At 48.2% G+C, this 17,478-nt stretch overlaps 3 protein-coding genes across 8 annotated transcripts; all 3 read right to left on the bottom strand.

Moving 5' to 3' along the window:
- Positions 1-1,312: 1,312 nt before the first annotated feature.
- Positions 1,313-5,838, bottom strand: LOC120670800 (agamous-like MADS-box protein AGL62). 6 transcript variants are annotated; one of them, XM_039950961.1, is made up of 9 exons: positions 5,634-5,838; positions 4,044-4,194; positions 3,894-3,967; positions 3,640-3,720; positions 3,279-3,371; positions 2,514-2,633; positions 2,191-2,262; positions 1,854-1,931; positions 1,313-1,772 (listed from the first exon to the last, which is right to left on the bottom strand). In XM_039950961.1, the coding sequence occupies exons 2-9, from the start codon at positions 4,174-4,176 to the stop codon at positions 1,578-1,580; spliced, it is 846 nt and encodes a 281-aa protein (XP_039806895.1). In that variant the 5' UTR covers positions 4,177-4,194; positions 5,634-5,838; the 3' UTR covers positions 1,313-1,577. The 6 variants fall into 6 exon arrangements, with proteins under 6 accessions (XP_039806895.1, XP_039806896.1, XP_039806897.1 ...); XM_039950962.1 differs by having other exon boundaries at positions 1,313-1,769; XM_039950963.1 differs by having other exon boundaries at positions 4,065-4,194; positions 5,634-5,809.
- A 1,203-nt stretch (positions 5,839-7,041) lies between these two features.
- LOC120670799 (berberine bridge enzyme-like Cyn d 4) lies at positions 7,042-9,038 on the bottom strand. The gene is made up of 2 exons (XM_039950960.1): positions 7,323-9,038; positions 7,042-7,263 (listed from the first exon to the last, which is right to left on the bottom strand). Exons 1-2 carry the CDS (start codon positions 8,879-8,881, stop codon positions 7,224-7,226), a joined length of 1,599 nt encoding a protein of 532 aa, XP_039806894.1. The 5' UTR covers positions 8,882-9,038; the 3' UTR covers positions 7,042-7,223.
- Positions 9,039-15,381: 6,343 nt separating this feature from the next.
- LOC120669359 (berberine bridge enzyme-like Cyn d 4) lies at positions 15,382-16,998 on the bottom strand. The gene has a single exon (XM_039949127.1). It carries the CDS (start codon positions 16,996-16,998, stop codon positions 15,382-15,384), a length of 1,617 nt encoding a protein of 538 aa, XP_039805061.1.
- Positions 16,999-17,478: the final 480 nt, after the last annotated feature.

Here is a 17,478-nt window from a genome sequence, read left to right as displayed (position 1 = left end):
CTGGCGCAGTGGAGCTGTGCGGCGGTGGCAGAGAGAGGGAAATTGAGTAGGATAGCCGGCGGCAGGGTTAAAAACAGCGTGGGCGAGCTTCCAGGCGCGCCCGCTCCAGCTTGAGCTCGGCCATGCGTGCAGCTGCGTGGTGTGCGCGAGCAAGGCCGAGGTTGATGGAGACGCCAACGTCCAAGAGGACGGCGAGGCTGCGAGCGCGCGCGATGGAGCTAGGCTTGGCCGCCGATGCGCGCGGGGAAGCTCCGGCCGGCTGCCGAGGGCTCGGGCGCAGGCGAGCTCTGCCAGGCGGCCGCGAGCGTGCGTGCCGAGGAGCTCCGCCACATCCGCCGTGGGTGCGAGCAAGCTCCGCCTAGCCGGTGCGAGCGCGCTCCGGGGGAGCTCCCTGCCTTGTGGCTCCTCCGCTTCCGCGCCGGCTGCCCCCGCCCTGACCGCCCGCAGCACCAGCCGCCCACCCCGCCTCGCGCGGACCCAGCCGGCGAGTCGGAGCATGAAGGGGAGAAGGGGGTGAGCCAGCGGAGCCAGCGTGGCGGCCAACGGCCACGTTGGATCGGACGTGGCAGTCCACGTAGGCAGTCAACGCTGGTCAGAGGCGTTTTGGACCTCAAGTGACACACTTGAATAAATCGTGGACCTAAAAATGCATTTTCGAAGTTCATGGACCTAAACAGAACATGTCGACTAGTTTAAGGACCCCCAGTGCATTTTACTCTTCTTTTGCTGTGTGGGCTGCAGAGTTGTTGCTGCTTCTCGTGGGCTGAGGCCCTTGTGCAGACACGTATACAGCTGTTTACGTGGGATCCTGGAGGGAAGCGCACTGCTGGTTCAGCCTTTCAAGTTATTCACGTAGGAGGAGGCAAGTAACTAGGGATCATGGCGGAGGAGATCAAGATAATTTGCTATTTCTTTTAGTCACCACAATAAAAAGCCAAGATGTAAAAGGCTTGTTTCTAGATCATAGGTTTGTGTCGAGTCATCTTTTGGCTGCAGCTCGTGGGCGAGCTGTTTCGAAAGGAGGGGAGTAGTGTTATGGCAATGGGTTGGGCCTTTATGAGCTGAGTAGAGCCCAAAAGGAAGGCCCGCGGTACTGTTCACGCGGCAACAGTACGCGTGTACGCGTGGACAGTTCCCCCATGGGTGATTAGGGTTTAGCCAGGCGCCTAGTCTATAAAAGCAGCCTAAGTCCTAGGGTTAAAGTCATCGAAGAAGAATAAAACCAGCCTTAGGCGGCCTGTTCTTCGGCGATCTAGCCGGATTTCCTGCCCGGGCAAGCGTTCCAGTCCTCCTGATCTAGCCAATCCATAACAAAAAAAATGACAGTGATTTAGTACTCAGATAACTAGTATTGTTCACCAGACATGGATGGTGGATGCTGCTACACGACAAGCTAGACAGTGAGGTGCAATGCAACATGTCTCTTTTTCTGAACACAGGTTTTCTAGACCCGGTTTCTCCTTTTGTCGTATGCGTAGGTAACTTTCCTTTCTCTCTAAAGATGTTCAGAAAAAGTGGAACGCAATGCCTATCAGATAAAGGCAGAAAAATGAGCAGAATTACAACAGGCAGCTTTATCAATCTCTTGTTATGCGAGCAAGTAAACCAGTGGGCGTCTGAACTGTTTTTATGTGACCGGATCCAATCAAATCACGAAGGAGGAATCGCGTATCAAGAGGTGATAATCTTAGCTTTGTCTTCTCCAGTGAAGAGAGTAGCATCTCCTTGTACTTTTTGCGGTTCAACAGCGAAAGAATTTCCTTCCTACCCTGCTGAACAGAACTAACTTATTTGCAAAAGATGACCATATTAACAACTATGCAAAACTGAAATATTTGTCAAGGTGCACGAACCTGCGATAGGCCTTTCAATATGGGGCCAATTCTTGGAATAGCAAACCAGTAAATGTATGGATCAATAAGTTGGCGTGTCTGGAAGGAAAAATGACCAGAATAAACAGTAATATATAGTTAGTACTGGCGAGCACTGGTCACCAGAATCTAATCTTTTATTACCAAACTAGGTGTAACAATCAATTAGTAACTGATAAGCACAGAAACAAACAATACAGTAAATACAGCCATATATATTCTTTCAGTATTTCAAATTGGAATTTGAACATAACTTTCTTGAAATTATGTACACACTACCTGTGATAATGATCTTAAAACAAATGAGGAAATTACTTACCAAAAGACCAGCATTCATCAAAAGTGTTATATGTTTGTCTGTAACATCACCACCGCGTGATAACAGTGAACACTGCAATCACAGATATCAGATATATTCGACTATTATTTTATTTAAGTACACGAAATATCTTGGTTCATCACCTAGTTTTATTTACGAAACTACAGACTAGAATGAAATGCCATCTAAAGAATAACAACACAAAAATTCCAACCGAAATCCATTGATATGCTCAATAGCAAATGATAATTACCTCTAACTAAAAAAAAGGTCAAGATCTGATCTTGCACAGAAGTAACTAACACCAAATTCTTGGTACTTACCAGTTCTAATTGATTTATGCTAACATCCAGTTTTGAAGGGACAACATATCTCTCAAACCACTCAAACACTTCACTACCATCTTGTTCTTTACCCCCAGACCGCTTAATTGCAAAAGCGACCTACTTTCATGCAACAAAAAAAAAATTAATAGTTTACTATGAAAAACATAAAGGAAATATGATGGATTTATATATTGGTAATTTGGCATTTGAACATATTATAATTAAAGTAATAGTATAAAAAGGAGAGAATAAGATGAACATATTCACCGCTGTGAAGTTGTGAATGCATTTGGAAAAAAGTTAATATTCAAATATAAAGTAAATAAGATGCCCATCTGTTATTTAAACATTTCCCTCTCTCATAATCCCATGAAAATTACATAATTCATCAAAAAAAGCATGCATCAGTAAAGTTCAGACATCTAAAAAATGCTAAAATATAGCATAGTGCAATAATGAACAATCTGATCAAACCATACAAGTAACAGCTGGAAATAAATTCACATGGTGACAATACCAGGTCGAAACTTTTAATGAACCAAGCTTGCCTGGTGCATACAGCTACTAGCCATAGTTACATCTCTAAAAAAATTATTCTGTCCAATATTTTGTAGATAACTGCAAAGGGAAATGTCTGCTCTCTTGCCTTTTTACAACAGAAGGTTCAACATGCAGCTGTTCACATATCTATGATATGGTATATCATAGTCCAATCAGTTACTGCCATCTAGTGAGCCTATAAATGCCAGGGCATAGAGATACCTGTTTCAAATAATCATCCATGAACATGATTGCATGATCATCCTGCCCAGAACTAAGTTTGAATATACGTAGCACTTTTTCTTTCTTGAATGACTGCAAAACAAGAAGGCTTTTTTCATTTTTCAATGTCAAAGTGATAACCAAGAGAAAAAAATTTCTCAGAAATTTATTTTATTGTTTGTTATTAAATCAAATATCTGAATCTGACCAGTGATAAAATCTAGCATGGTAACATGATAATTATAGAAAGTAGAAACCAATGCAAAAATAGTAAAATACAGACAAGAAATGTATTGTTCCGTAAAACAAGCAATGTACTGATGTCCCAGAAAAGAGCAATAACATGAATTTAAACGAAAACCTCCAAGTCTCTGTCAACTTGTGTTCTATCCTTCACACTGCTATACAATTGTGACTGCAAAATGAATGGCTGCACCACAAGCTGGCAAAATAGGATGTAACTTACTCAGTACGAAATAGAAAATAAAAAAAGGAAGCAATGAATCAAGTACACCTGATTAACAAGTACAAACTAAAACATGTTTCTGTGTGATCATTATTCTCAATGAAAAGGATTGGAAAGATGAGACCATATTTATAAGGAAGACAAAGTACCTTTTCCAGCTTCGGAAACTGGGTGCGCATCAATTGAAGAGCTATCATGGTATCGTTGAATGTAAGATTGTCCTCTGCATCATCAGAACTGTTAAATACAGTAATAGTTTCAGTTTTCTATGACTGAAGACACAAGAGAGGGAACCAAACTGGAGAATGAGTAGCGCGCACCAAGGCTTGAGCAGATTTGATCTCTGCCTAGAGGATGTTCATCATTATCATTAGGAGAGCGTGGTCGCTTTTTGGAAGACAATGAATATGATGATGATGATGGTTCTGTCATCTTGATACGTTGGCTCTCCTTTCAATTCAGACAGATGGCATCACATGAACAAGATGAAACGTCAGCATACAATGACAGGAGTCAGATCCTCTGTTTTGCATGACATAAATTCATCAATTTTAAATAATCAGAGTACTTGACTACTTGTGAGAAATCTTGCAAGATCTGGACACAAACAAAAGACCGGAATTTCAAACTTGAATGGGAAAATCAAAATAACCATACATTTCAGGATGGTAAGAACATGATTAATGTATTGCTGATATTCGGTACGTGTCATTATTCAAGAGAAGCAACTGAGTTCGTATACTAAAACAACTTATGACAGCCACTGCTCACTTATAAGCTGGTCAAAATTAACCACTAATACCAATCACAACACCCATTTCTTGTCCTTTGATAGGCTAATGATACTAATCTTATTGTTCCTTTGAGAGCCTCCTCACAGTAAGAACTAAGCAGCAAGCAAGCACTAACCAAACTAAAAGACCCAGCTTTTGCAGAGCCCTCACTACTGCATCTGCGTAGACTAAGCAGAAGACAACAGCTGGTCCAAGTGGCGCTGCACGTTGTCCCTGAGCCGGCCGAGCGCCCTGGTGAACTCCGGCAGCTCAGCATCCCCGAGCGCTTCCACGTCCGCCTCCCACCAAAACTTCCCTCCGGCCTTGACCTTGGCCTGGCGCACCTTCTCCCCGACGGCGTCCATCCGAGCCTTCTCAGCCGCCACGCGCGCCTTGGTCTCCTCCGTCCGCTGCACAATAGCCTCCACGGCCACGCGGTCCGCGGTAGCACTCACGTCCTCGCCGTCCTGAAGAAGCGAGAGGAGGTCGCCGTCATCCTCGTCGCCAGGGAGCGGGTCGTAGCAGTAGAGAATGTGGTCGACGGAGGGGGTGCCCAGCGCGAACGCCCTGTCGCCGGGGGAGAAAACGATGAAGGCGACGTGCGCGCCGCAGAGGAGGGAGAGCTCGGAGACCTTCTTGAGCAGCCCGGACTTGCGCTTGGAGAAGGTGACCTCTCGCCGGTCGGCGTCCTCGATGAGGCGGATTTCGATGCGCTGCCGCCCCTTGCTCGGCCTCCCCATCGTCGCTCAAGGCCTCTCTCTTTTCTAAGCACAAGATGCGTCGATGCCAGGAAGGAGGAAGGAGAGAGTATAAATAGAAGAAATGCTGTAAAAAATGGAGACGGGATACGATTGGCGATTTCCTTCCTTGTGCGGTACGGTGTGGGGGAGGAGGCGGCGGAGGTCGAGTCCGTACATTACTAAGGATGGCAGGAAGCCAATCGAGGTCCTCAATTAATGGAGGAAAAATCAATCTCCTCCGCGCGGCGATTGAGGGAATAGAGAATGGGAAATTTGGATTCGATTGCACACGCAGCAAATCCAGGGGGACAAGATCCAGCGCAAGAAAGCTTGCTATGGAATTATTAACAGCAATCGGCTGGGGCTTTTGACTTACTAGCAAAGAAGGAACCGCTCCAACTTCAGATGATCTCCACTCCGCTCCCCGCCAGCACAGGGGAGAAGGAAGGGCAGGAAGAGCGCGGCGGCGAGAGGACCTCCGGCGACGTGGAAGACAGGAGGCCTGTAGCTGGTTGGGGGCAGGGCAGGGGGACGGGGAAGAAACTAGGTTGGGCCGTGGGCCGGATGGAACACTTTCCGTGTGTTTGATTGGGAGAATGGGTCCAACCCGGATGGGTCGGACCCTTTTTTTTTTTGAGTGTTTGGATGGAAGCAACAGGGGACGGAGCGGATCTAAAAGGGGAATATTCGATGAAGATGCGGGTTCACTCCGTCCCATGAAATCTGGCGGACGAGTCCGCTCCGCTCCGCTTTGACGGTGGCGTCTCTCTCCCGTCTCTCTGCTGCCCCATTGCTCTCCCGTCTCTCTATCGCCGGCCAAGAGAAGAGAAGGGTGCCGCGCCGGCCAGGGGGAGGAGGGAGCCTGCGGCGGTGGTGGTGGCGGCGGAGGAGGGCGCCGACGGAGGAGGGCGCCGACGGAGGAGGCATGGCGGAGGCGGGCGCCGGTGGAGGAGGCAGGGCGGAGGCGGGCGCCGTCGGCGGTGGCATCGCGGAGGAGAGCGCCGGCGGCAGCAGCGCGTAGATCCAGCGCGTGGAGGCCATGGTGGCGGCCGGCGGGCGAGCGGCTGGCGGAAGTGGCGGATGGGGTCGGTGGGCCGAGCGCGCGGCGGCAGTGCACAGATCCAGCATGGCGGAGGCCATGGCGGCGGCCGGTGGGCGAGCGGCACGCCGACGGGCTTGGGCGGAGAGGAGGTCGGGCGCGTCCGCACGTGGGAGGATCGGAGGAAGAGGATAAGGGAGAAGAAAAAGTAAAAAAAAAGAAAAGAGAGAGTGGATGACATGTAGGTCCATTCCTTACACATGGGATCCAGTGAATAGTAGTATAACGATGTCTAACACCACTTGTTCTCTGTTTCTTAACTCCACCAACCAAACAAAAAACTAGAACCAACCCAACCCCAAACTAAAAAATAAACCAAACCAGGGGCGGATCTACAGGGGGCTGAGGGGCTCCAACCCCCCTGCCTAAAACTCCATAGAGCCCCCCAGTCCCCCTAAAATTTTGGAGACCATTGATGAAGGAAGGGATGGAGCAAAAAAGAAGAAGAGTCACCAGCACCCCTGCCTTCTATTCCCGGTTTCGTCACTGAACCAAACATAGTAGAAGTTAGAGCCATCCCCAAAACAAGGGATGGAGCCAACCCAACCCACCGCATCCCGGAACCAAACACACGGTTTGTTACGAATTTGGGTTTAATATAACTTCGTTATTGGACTCTCCTAAAAAATGATGGTCCAACTGCATAGTATTAATCACCATCCATTGATTGGAAGAATGGAAGGTATAGATAAAGCAAGCAATCCAGGTTTACTCTGATTGAAACATGATGAAATAACTGGTTGCAATGAGATAATGAGCCCTAGCAGCTTCAACCATTGAAAAATTTCTCAGTGAGAAGTTACAATTCCTCAACCATGATGATCCCAAATTCGCAATCAACAAACAAACGTATATAGAGGAAATCCTCTATTCACCACAAAAGCACCGTGCATTCCAAAAGAGAAGACCTCCAAAGACGAGACCTCCAATTAGATAGAGCTCCATCCCTTGGCAGCCGGGAGAGGAGGGATGCTCTGCTCATTCCTGAAGAAATCATCAGGATCCACCATGGCCTTCACAGCTGCCAACCTCTCAAAATTACCTCTGAAATACTTCTCCCCCCAAATCCTCGCCTTCGCGTAGCTAGTCACGTTGCCCTCCAGCTCATTCGTCCCGAGATCCAGGTCCCTGTAGTTCACATACCCAGTTCTTGGATTCTTGGACACGTACGGCTCCATCTCCCTGTACAGCCCTCTGACCCAGCTCATCCGCTTCTCCAACGCCGCCATGCCATTCTCGAACCAGAAGGAGTAGTACTGGAGGTTGTAGAGGTTCCCCTTCCGGTGCGGGAACGGCGTCGCCGACGGCGAGATGCTGGCCATCCGGCCGCCGTAGGGGTCCAGGATGAGCAGCCCGGCCTCGGGCTTCTCCAGCCACGACCATGTGCTCTCCCACGCGTGCCGTGGGATGGGATCTTGCACGTAGTCGGACTTGGCCTTGACGTACCGACCCGTCTCGCCGATCCTGTCGAGGAGGAGCTCCACCGGCTTGGAGCTGGAGTAGAAGGCGAAGTAGACGGTGGACTGGATCCAGCTGAGCTCCTCGCAGTCCGCCCGCGACACGCCGAGGTCGGGGAAGTGAGCTCGCATGTGGTCGAGGAGGCGGCTGCAACGGCCGAGGAACAGGGCTTCGAACTGCGCGTGCCGGCTCTGCACCACGACGCGGAGGATGAGGTCCCGCGGCAGCGCCGGCGCGATTTCTTGCCATTTGGTGATGAGTTCAGTCGCGGACTGGTTTCTCGACCGGCGGACGGTGAACACGGTTACCGTCTCCGGCACGGGCACGAGGCGGAGTTTCCAAGACAGCACGACGCCGAAGCTCTCGCCGCCGCCGCCGCGGATGGCCCAGAAGAGGTCCTCCCCCATGGTGGTCCGGTTCAGGAGCCTCCCGTCGGCGTCCACGAGGACGGCGTCAAGGACGTTGTCGGCCGCGAGGCCGTACCGGCGCATCAGCGTGCCGAACCCGCCGCCGCTGAGGTGCCCGCCGACGCCGACGGTGGGGCAGACCCCCGCGGGGAACGCGAGCGCGCGGCTCGCGGCGCCGACGGCGTAGTAGACCTCGCCGAGCGTGGCCCCCGACCCGGCCCAGGCCTCGGCGCGCGCGGCGTCGACGCGGACCTCCCGGAACGCGGCGAGGTCGAGCACGGCGAAGCGCTCGCGCGGGTCGAGGGACGCGTAGGAGAGGCCCTCGTAGTCGTGCCCGCCGCTGCGGGCGCGGACGAGGACGCCGTGGCGGCGGCCGCAGCTCACGGCGGCCTGCGCGTGGGCAGGCTCGGTGGCGGCCACGATGGCGAGCGGCCGCGGGATGCCCGGCGCGACGTAGCGGAGGTTGCGGACGGAGGAGCGCAGGAGCGCGTCGTAGGACGGGGACGCCGGGGTCTGGAGGAGGCGCGGCGGAACGCCGGCGGCGGCGAGGCAGCCGACGAAGGCATCGGCGGCGCCGGAAGCTGAGGCGACGACGACGCTGCTGCTGGAAAGGAAGCACAGAGCGAGGAGCAAGTGCAAGATTCTTGGTGCTCTTGCCATGATTGAAGGCGAAAGGTGCAAAATTGATGTGAGCTTGGAGGGGATTCGATCAGGACACTTGTAATTAGATTTGCTACATGGGCGGCAGTTTAGACAGATCTATGGATCTGGTCCTTCCGAATGAGAACGCATCTCGATTACTACTGCATCCAAGTTATACAACCAATTTTTTTTTGAAAGGTTAAGTTATACAACCAATGGCCTTGTTTTGCATATACTATATTGTGGAACTGTACTGTAATATTATAATTTGCAGTATTCCGAAATAAAAACCGGATGTATGCCATTTTCAAGTCAGTGGAAACCATTCGACACCGCAGCAAGTAATAATAGATCTGAATTCAATAGTTAAAAATTTAGATTCAACATTTTATGAATAATTGATTAACGAGTAGAAACAGTAGATCCAACATTTTTCAAAAATACATATATCAACATGTTACAAAATATTACTTTCAATATTTTTTTACAAACTATTTTAACATTTAAGAGAATAGATTCATTTTTATGAAAATATAGATCAATATTATTTTTTTCAAAATGGATTGGCATATCTTCTTTTCCGTCGGCGGCGCAGGGAAGGAGCTGTGGCGAGCGGGCCCGGCAGTGGAGCACGCCTGGCCAAGTGGGCAAGGGGCCGCGGCAGTGAGGGCCAGCGGCGGTGCGCATTGGCGTGAATGGAGGAGGCATGGGAGTTGTGGGTGGAGATACCCCGATGCTGAGGCTCTGGTTTGAGGGATTTTTGTTGAAGTCCCTAGAATTTATAGAACTTTTAAACCAAATAGATGGGATTTTTAGGGACTTTTTTTAGGGTAGAGATTTTTTTTTGAAGAAGACCCTCATAAGGAGCTTTTAGAGACTTTTGGTCTACAATTCCACCTACTGTCCCCTACTCTATCTGCATGCATGTAGGGAGAAGGGGTAAAAAGATCTTTTGAACACACCATTTAATGAGGTTTAGTCCCTTTAATCATTGAAAACAAACAGGATGAGACTTTTGTTTAGACCCAGGGTCTTTAGGAGGGGCTAAAGACTTATGGAAACCAAACAGGGTCTGAATATGCGGTGAAACTCACGGTTGGCGCGCGCAGCGCACGGGGGTTCGCGCTTCCCATTTTTCAATATTTTCGCAGGCGTGCGACGGGGCCGGGCGGCTACGGACGGGAAGACACGCCGTGCGCGGCAGCCGGCAGGAGACGGCGGGAATATGGTGCTACAGTAAGCATAATTAGGTTTAATAGATCTGTCTCGCAAATTAGCCACCATTTATATAATTAGTTTTATTATTAGCTCACATTTCGTCTTCCTTATTAGGTTCTACTCCTTTTTACTTTAAAAAGTTTTCTTATACTATATTTTTCATCTTACCTCTTGAAAATTTTTCTTTCCAAATTTTATATCTATCTAATTTTATTATAAAAAATTATTCTTTGAAAATTTTTAGTCTCTATTTTTTTCTGCAAAATCATAAAATCAAAAATTTTACAATAATTATGTTTTTTACCTCAAAGGTTTTGTCATCGTCTCTTTTTCCGGTACGAAATGTTTTTTGTTGAGAATATATGCTTATTAAAAAAAATGTTTACTTTCAAAACTTTTTTCTCATTAAAATTTTCTAGTATAAAATTTTGTCCTCAACTTTTTTGTCCTGCCCTTTTTTTGTTGACAATATGCTTCTTAAAAAAAGTTTACTTTAAAAAGTTTCCTCGTGAAAATTTTCTACAGCAAAATATTTACATTTTTTTTGCCACCCTTTTTATTTGTTTCTCATCTTGTTTTTTCAACCAATATTTTTTCTACTTATTTTTTTAGAAAAATATCTTTTCCAAATTGTTTCATGTTCTCAAAATGTTTCCTTGAAAAGTTTTGTCTTAATATTTTCTCTTAATTATATTTTATACCCAAAGTTTTGTCATAACCTTTTTTTTCTATCAAAAAGTTTCCTTTAAATTATTTTTCTTATCATTATTTTTTTTTTGCCCAATCAGTACAATATTTTTGTCAATATTTTTTTGTTTTGTCTTTCATCGTTCTTCACCAAGACCATATACTTTTGTATAATGATTTTTTAATATATACTAAGGATGACCTGGCATACTGATCAGGGTCAATCACATCATACTGTCATTCTTGTCTTAATTGATTAGGCCAATCTTTTTTAACAAGACACAATCGTTCCAACTGGTTAGAGTCAATCTCGTTTAACTTCTTGCCATACTCGTCCTAACTGATTAGGGTCAGTCACGTCATACTTTCATACTCGGCTCAGCAAGTTAGGGTGCTCTGAAATTTTTTTAGGGTTCGACTCCATGAGCATATACTTTTGTATAATGGGTTTTTACTATATACTAAGGATGATCTGCCATACTTATTAGGGTCAGTCACGTAGTACTGCCATTCTCGTCCTAACGGGTTAGGGTCGGTCACGTCATACTGTCATACTCGGCCCAACGAGTTAGGGTGCTCTGGATTTTTTAGGATTCGACTCCATGGCCATATACTTTTTTGTACAATGGGTTTTTACTATATACTAAGGATAACGTGCTATACTGATTAGGGCCAGTCACGTAGTACTGCCATTCTCGTCCTAACTGGTTAGGATCAGTCACGTCATACTGCCATTCTCATCCTAACTGGTTAGGGTCAGTCACCTCATACTGTCATACTCGGCCCAACGAGTTAGGGTGCTCTGGATTTTTTAGGATTAAGCTCCATGACCATGTACTTTTTGTATAATGAGTTTTTACTATATACTAAGTATGACATGCTATACTGATTAGGGTCAGTCACGTAGTACTGCCATTCTCGTCCTAACTGGTTAGGGTCAGTCACATCATACTGTCATACTCGGCCCAACGAGTTAGGGTCCTCTGGATTTTTAAGGGTTCTACTCCATGACCATATACTTTTGTATAATGGGTTTTAACTATATACTAATGATGACATGCTATACTGATTAGGGTCAGTCACGTAGTACTGCCATTCTCGTCCTAACTGGTTAGGGTCAGTAACGTAGTACTGCCATTCTCGTCCTAACTGGTGAGGGTCAGTCACGTAATACTAACATTCTCGTCCTAACTGGTTAGGGTCAGTCACGTCATACTGCCAGTCACATCATACTGTCATACTCGGCCCAACGAGTGGGTGCTCTGGATTTTTTAGGATTCGACTCCATGACCATATCTTTTTGTATAATGGGTTTTTACTATATACTAAGGATGACATGCTATACTGATTAGGGTTAGTCAAGTAGTACTGCCATTCTTGTCCTAACTGGTTAGGGCCAGTCACGTAATACTGACATTCTCGTCCTAACTAGTTAGGGTCAGTCACATCATACTGCCATTCTCGTCCTAACTGGTTAGTGTCAGTCACGTTATACTGCCATTCTCGTCCTAACTGGTTAGGGTCAGTCACGTCATACTGTCATACTCGGCACAACGAGTTAGGGTGCTCTGGATTTTTAAGGGTTCTACTCCATGACCATATACTTTTTATATAATGGGTTTTTACTATATACTAAGGATAACATGCTATACTGATTAGGGTCAGTCACGTAGTACTGCCATTCTCGTTCTAACTGGTTAGGGTCAGTCACGTCATACTGTCAAACTCGGCCCAACGAGTTAGGGTGCTCTGAATTTTTTAGGATTCGACTCCATGACCATATACTTTTTGTATAATGGGTTTCTGTATGCAGGGATCCTTGGGATGAAATGGTGGGAAATTTTTTAAGACCCAAATATGTTCCTGAGATTTAAAGTTCATAAAAAAAATTCTCCCCTATCAGTATTTGCCCCTCCTGTTGCTTCTCAAATATTTTCTATTCTAAACATACATATGAACCTATTGATCTATTTTTTTGGCGCTATTTTTTTCTTTCGGTTCAATCTATATATTAAACTTTTTTTAGGTTTCATTGTGTCATTTGATTTAGTAATTATTTTTGACATCTATGTTTTTTCTCGTAGGGTTTAGAAGCATAATCGAAGAGTTGAGAATGCAGAACGGTGACGACGTGTGCTGCCTCAACCATTTTCAGCTTAGGATGCAATTTTTCTGTTTTAATTTACATTTATGCCAGAATAATGAGGATAAAAACACTACAATATTTTAACATATGTTTGGTTCCATATATCTTTACATATATATTATTCCCTGTTTGAAACTAGCTTTTACTTTCACTCCCCCACCCAATTTTACTCCCATTCCCCATGGTCCCGAATGATTTTGTGGCTTGACAAAAGTAAAACATTTGGCGCGCGGAAAGAGAATGGGTGGGTTTGAGTCAGCAGGCTCGTGCGGGGAAACCAACGGAAAAGAGAAGATATGCATGTGGGCACGGAATCCAAGAAGAGAAAGACAAGTGGTGCAAAATTTCCAAAAATAGAAAATTTGGTGCTGTCGGAGGTCGACCGCCAGTTTCGTTGCGTACGACTGACCCTAAACTAGAAAATCCCTGGAGATACTCCAACGAACATAGGTCTTCGCACGATCTTGGTGGGGAAGAAAATAATCTTCCGGAAGATGTATGAGATTCCGAGTCGAGAGCCACCACAAGGTCATAGTAGGTCCAATTGCCCAGTTTCTTCTCAATTGTGTTCCTCTACGATATCTGGGTATTTGTATCGTCTAGTGGCTGCCGGAGTAAAATATAACTATTGGATTTTAAATTTGGCTCGGGTGTTATCTAGATCCTCAAATATTCATAAATACAAAAAAACATTTTATAATTTAAAAATTGTAATGTGAAGCTTATATGATACTATTAGTAAGTTTGTGGATTTGAATCTGCATTTTGGTAATTTGAGGATCTAAATCTTTTGAAACGAGGCCATCCACCATTCCCATTCCAAGAACGGAAATCCACAACGTTCATAGGCTGACAAAAGAGAGGGGAAAAGGGAGAAGAAGGGATGTGGTGAAAGAGGAAGGAATGCTAAACATCTGACTTTCAGATGTCTACCGCCTGCACCACCAAACATCACACAAGTCCAAAGCTTCCTAGGACCGTCCTCGAAGCAGGCTACGATTTTAAACAAAGGGTGTGTTTAGTTGGTGAAAAAGTTTAAATTTTGGTACGGTAGCACATTTCGTTGTTACTTGACAATAACGTCTAATTATCGACTAATTAGGTTTAAAAGATTCAGCTCGTGCTAATCAGTTAGACTGTGTAATTATTTATTTATTTCAACTACATTTAATATTTAATGTATGTGTCCGAAGATTCGATGTGACGACTACTGTGTAAATTTTTTTACGAACTAAATAGGGCCAAAATAGTATTAGAGTAAAGGGGAGAACACCCTGAGACCCGGAAACAGTTTGAGGATGTAGAGACAGGCGTCGATCTCCATGTTCGTCTTCAGGGACATCTCCCGACACACGGTGTTCCTCGGTAGCCGGTAGAAAGAGAGGAGTTGAGCGAGGCTGCACCATCACCTTGTGCGAGCACGCCATCAGCATCTTCACCCCTTCAAAAATCTTGGTTTGAAGTTCCGAGCAACACAGACCTGTCCAAAAAAGACATAAGAGCACCAGCAGGTCAAGATGTTCGGATGTCTGAACGTCTTGAACGGCGGATGATTCGTCATCTAAAAATGGGTTGTTTAAAATTCACTGTATACTAGATCCAGCGCACATGGAAAAGTGAATTTCAAATTTTGTAAACGACCTCAGATGGGGAATCAGCCAAAATAAAAGTTGGATCTCGAAAAGTTATGAAACTTTGTAGTTAACAACTTTTTAATTTGAATTCGTTTAGAACCTCAAACAATATACTTACACTCGGTATAGTATAATATGTGGAGAAAGAAAATGAAGTATAAAAGGTTACGCGTGAAGGGAGGTCACGGGTTCGAATCCCGACAACCGTGCACGTAGTTCTTAACAACGACGCAAGCAACACAACATTTAGGACAACGAAGACTGCATCCGAACACTAAACGATGCGGTCTCCGTTGTCCTTTCAAAAAAAGAACAACGAAGACTGCATCCTTTGCTGTCACGGAGGCAATTGACCACCTGCTAGTTCGCTGCCCGTACGCGCGTGAGGTCTGGTTTAAGTCGCTGCTCTAGCTTCGTTGGCATTATACCATCCCTGGAACAAATGAGTTTTCCCTACCAGAATGTTGGAGCGCCGCGAGGAAAAGAATCGACAAAGCTGATCGGAAGTGTTTTGACATTTTAGTCACCCTCATCTCATGGATGATCTGGAATGAAAGGAATAGGTGCACCTTTCAGCGGTTGACAAAGACCCCGAATGAACTTCTCTCCACCATTTCTGATGAAGCGGCAAATTGGCTAATGGCATGTTTCAAGAAGTTAAGAGTCTTTTGTTCTAGCGTTAGGATGTTTAGGTCGCGCAACTGAAACTTTGTAGTAGTCCTACGCGTTGTTGGGCAGGCTCAAACGCTATTTTAGCCACTCGCACTTTGTACTCAAAACTTCTTTCCCTTTTAATGAAAAACGCACTCTGTTGCGAAAAATATTTAAAGAACTCAATAATTGCCTTTATACGACAAGCCTTTCCGGGACGACGGAAGCGGAGGAATGCTCTGCTCGTTCCTGAAGAAGTCGTGGGGATCCACCTTCGCCTTCACCGCGGCAAGCCTCTCGAAGTTCGCCTTGAAGTACATCTCCCCCCAAGCTCTCGCCTTCTCGTAGCCACCCACGCCACCGTCGTCGTCACCGTTCACGCCGAGGTCCAAGTCCCTGTAGTTCACATACGCGCCCCTGGGGTTCTTGCTCACGTACGGCTCCATCTCCCGGTGCAGCCCCCTGATCCACCCCACATGCTTCTCCGACACCTCCGTGCCGTTCTCGAACCAGAACCCGTAGTACTGGAGGTTGTAGAGCTCCCGCCGGTGCGGGAACGGCGTCGCCGACGGCGACACGCCGGCCATCCTGCCGCCGTAGGGGTCCAGGATGAGCAGCCCGGCGCCGTCCCTGAGGAACCAGCTCCACGCGCTCTCCCACACGTGGCTCGGGACGGGCTCGCTCACGTAGTCCGACTTGGCCTTGAAGTAGCGCTCCGGCCCGGCGCCCCGGTCCAGGAGCAGCTCCCTCGGCTTCGCCGTGCCGTAGAAGGCGAAGTAGAGGACCGACTCGATCCACATCATCTCGATGCAGTCCCGCGGCGTGACGCCGAGCTCCGGGAACCTCCCGGCCATCGTCGCCACGAGGCCGGCGCATGTGCCGAGGTAGAGGGACTGGAACTGCGCGTCCTGGTTCTGGAGGACGACGCGGAGGAAGACGTCGCGCGGCAGCGCTGGCGCCACGCGCTGCCACCGGGCGAGGAGAGCGGTCGCGGACTGGTTCCGGGGCCGGTGGACGGCGAACACCGCGACGGTCGCCGGCACGCGCACCAGCCGCAGCTTCCAGCGGAGCACGACGCCGAAGCTCCCGCCGCCGCCGCCCCGGATGGCCCAGAAGAGGTCCTCCCCCATGGCGGCCCTGTCCAGGAGCCTCCCCTCGGCGTCGACGATGACGGCGTCGACCACGTGGTCCGCGGCGAGGCCGTGCTTCCGCAGCAGCAGCCCGAAGCCGCCCCCGCTGAGGTGGCCGCCGAGGCCCACCGTCGGGCCGACCCCGCCGGGGAACCCGAGGCGCGCGCTGCGGTTGGCGATCGCGTAGTACAGCTCGCCGAGCGTCGCGCCGGAGCCGACCCAGGCGGTGCGGCGCGCGGCGTTGACGCGGACGGCGCGGAGCGCGGCCAGGTCGACGATGGCGAAGGGGCGCGCGGCGCTCAGGGAGCGGTAGGACAGGCCCTCGTAGTCGTGGCCGCCGCTGCGCGGGCGGACGCGCACGCCATGGCGCGCGCCGCAGCGCACGGCGGCCTGGACGTGGGAGGCGTCGGCCGCCGCGACGATGGCGACCGGCGTCGGGGTCGCCGGCGTCACGAACAGCAGGTTCTTGATGGAGGACTCGAGGACGGACGCGTACGATGGGGACGCGTTCGTGTGGACGACCTGCGGGGGGAGGTCGGCGGCGAGGCAGCGGAGGAAGGACGCTGTATCCGGCGACGGAGCAGCCGGTGCAGCAGAGGCCGCGCGGTGCAGGACGGCGAGGAAAGCCGCGAGGAGTGATAGCGCAAAGCTCCGCCGGACCATGGCCATCTTCTTATCTGGATCGAGCTTGATGAGGTGAGGCAGGTTGGTTTGATTCACCGATGCTACTAGGGGCTATGAATGAACTCTTAAAAGCAAACAAGTTGGCAATGGAAATAATCAGCAGATGGCAAACTGATCGATCGCAGGCTGGAAGTAACCAGCAGGAGAACGTTGACAGTACCATTACACAGCAGGGAGGAGAGTAGTGACGGCGCACGACTGCATTGATCCAGCAATTTCATTTGGCAGGTCTGCAGCTAGGATTTGTGTCTTGGCCTGAGAGCTGCCTACGAGACCGAGTCTAGCGGAGAACACGAGAGTGAGTATTGTTTCTTGAAGCTGATGCGACAAAAATTGGATGTTTGGTACGTTTTTGTCCCGGGAAAGACAACGGGCAGAGCCTCTCGGTTTCGCTTTAACAATCGCAAGCATGGTTCAAATAAAACAAGCAAAAAATACATGTTGGTGGTGTAACATGCATGGTAG

This window comes from Panicum virgatum, chromosome 4N, assembly GCF_016808335.1.
Source record: "Panicum virgatum strain AP13 chromosome 4N, P.virgatum_v5, whole genome shotgun sequence".
NCBI classification, from domain to species: domain Eukaryota; kingdom Viridiplantae; phylum Streptophyta; class Magnoliopsida; order Poales; family Poaceae; genus Panicum; species Panicum virgatum.
This window is presented reverse-complemented; position numbering and strand designations above follow the sequence as displayed.

Coding starts and splice junctions, on each gene's coding strand:
- LOC120670800 (XM_039950961.1), bottom strand. CDS start 4,176: ATGACAGAACCATCATCATCATCATATTCATTGTCTTCCAAAAAGCGA. Junction 3,721..3,893: donor AGTTTCCGAAGCTGGAAAAG/GTACTTTGTCTT, acceptor CTATTTTGCCAG/CTTGTGGTGCAGCCATTCAT. Junction 2,263..2,513: donor GCATAAATCAATTAGAACTG/GTAAGTACCAAG, acceptor CTGTGATTGCAG/TGTTCACTGTTATCACGCGG.
- LOC120670799 (XM_039950960.1), bottom strand. CDS start 8,881: ATGGCAAGAGCACCAAGAATCTTGCACTTGCTCCTCGCTCTGTGCTTC. Junction 7,264..7,322: donor AGGAATGAGCAGAGCATCCC/TCCTCTCCCGGC, acceptor CGTCTTTGGAGG/TCTTCTCTTTTGGAATGCAC.
- LOC120669359 (XM_039949127.1), bottom strand. CDS start 16,998: ATGGCCATGGTCCGGCGGAGCTTTGCGCTATCACTCCTCGCGGCTTTC.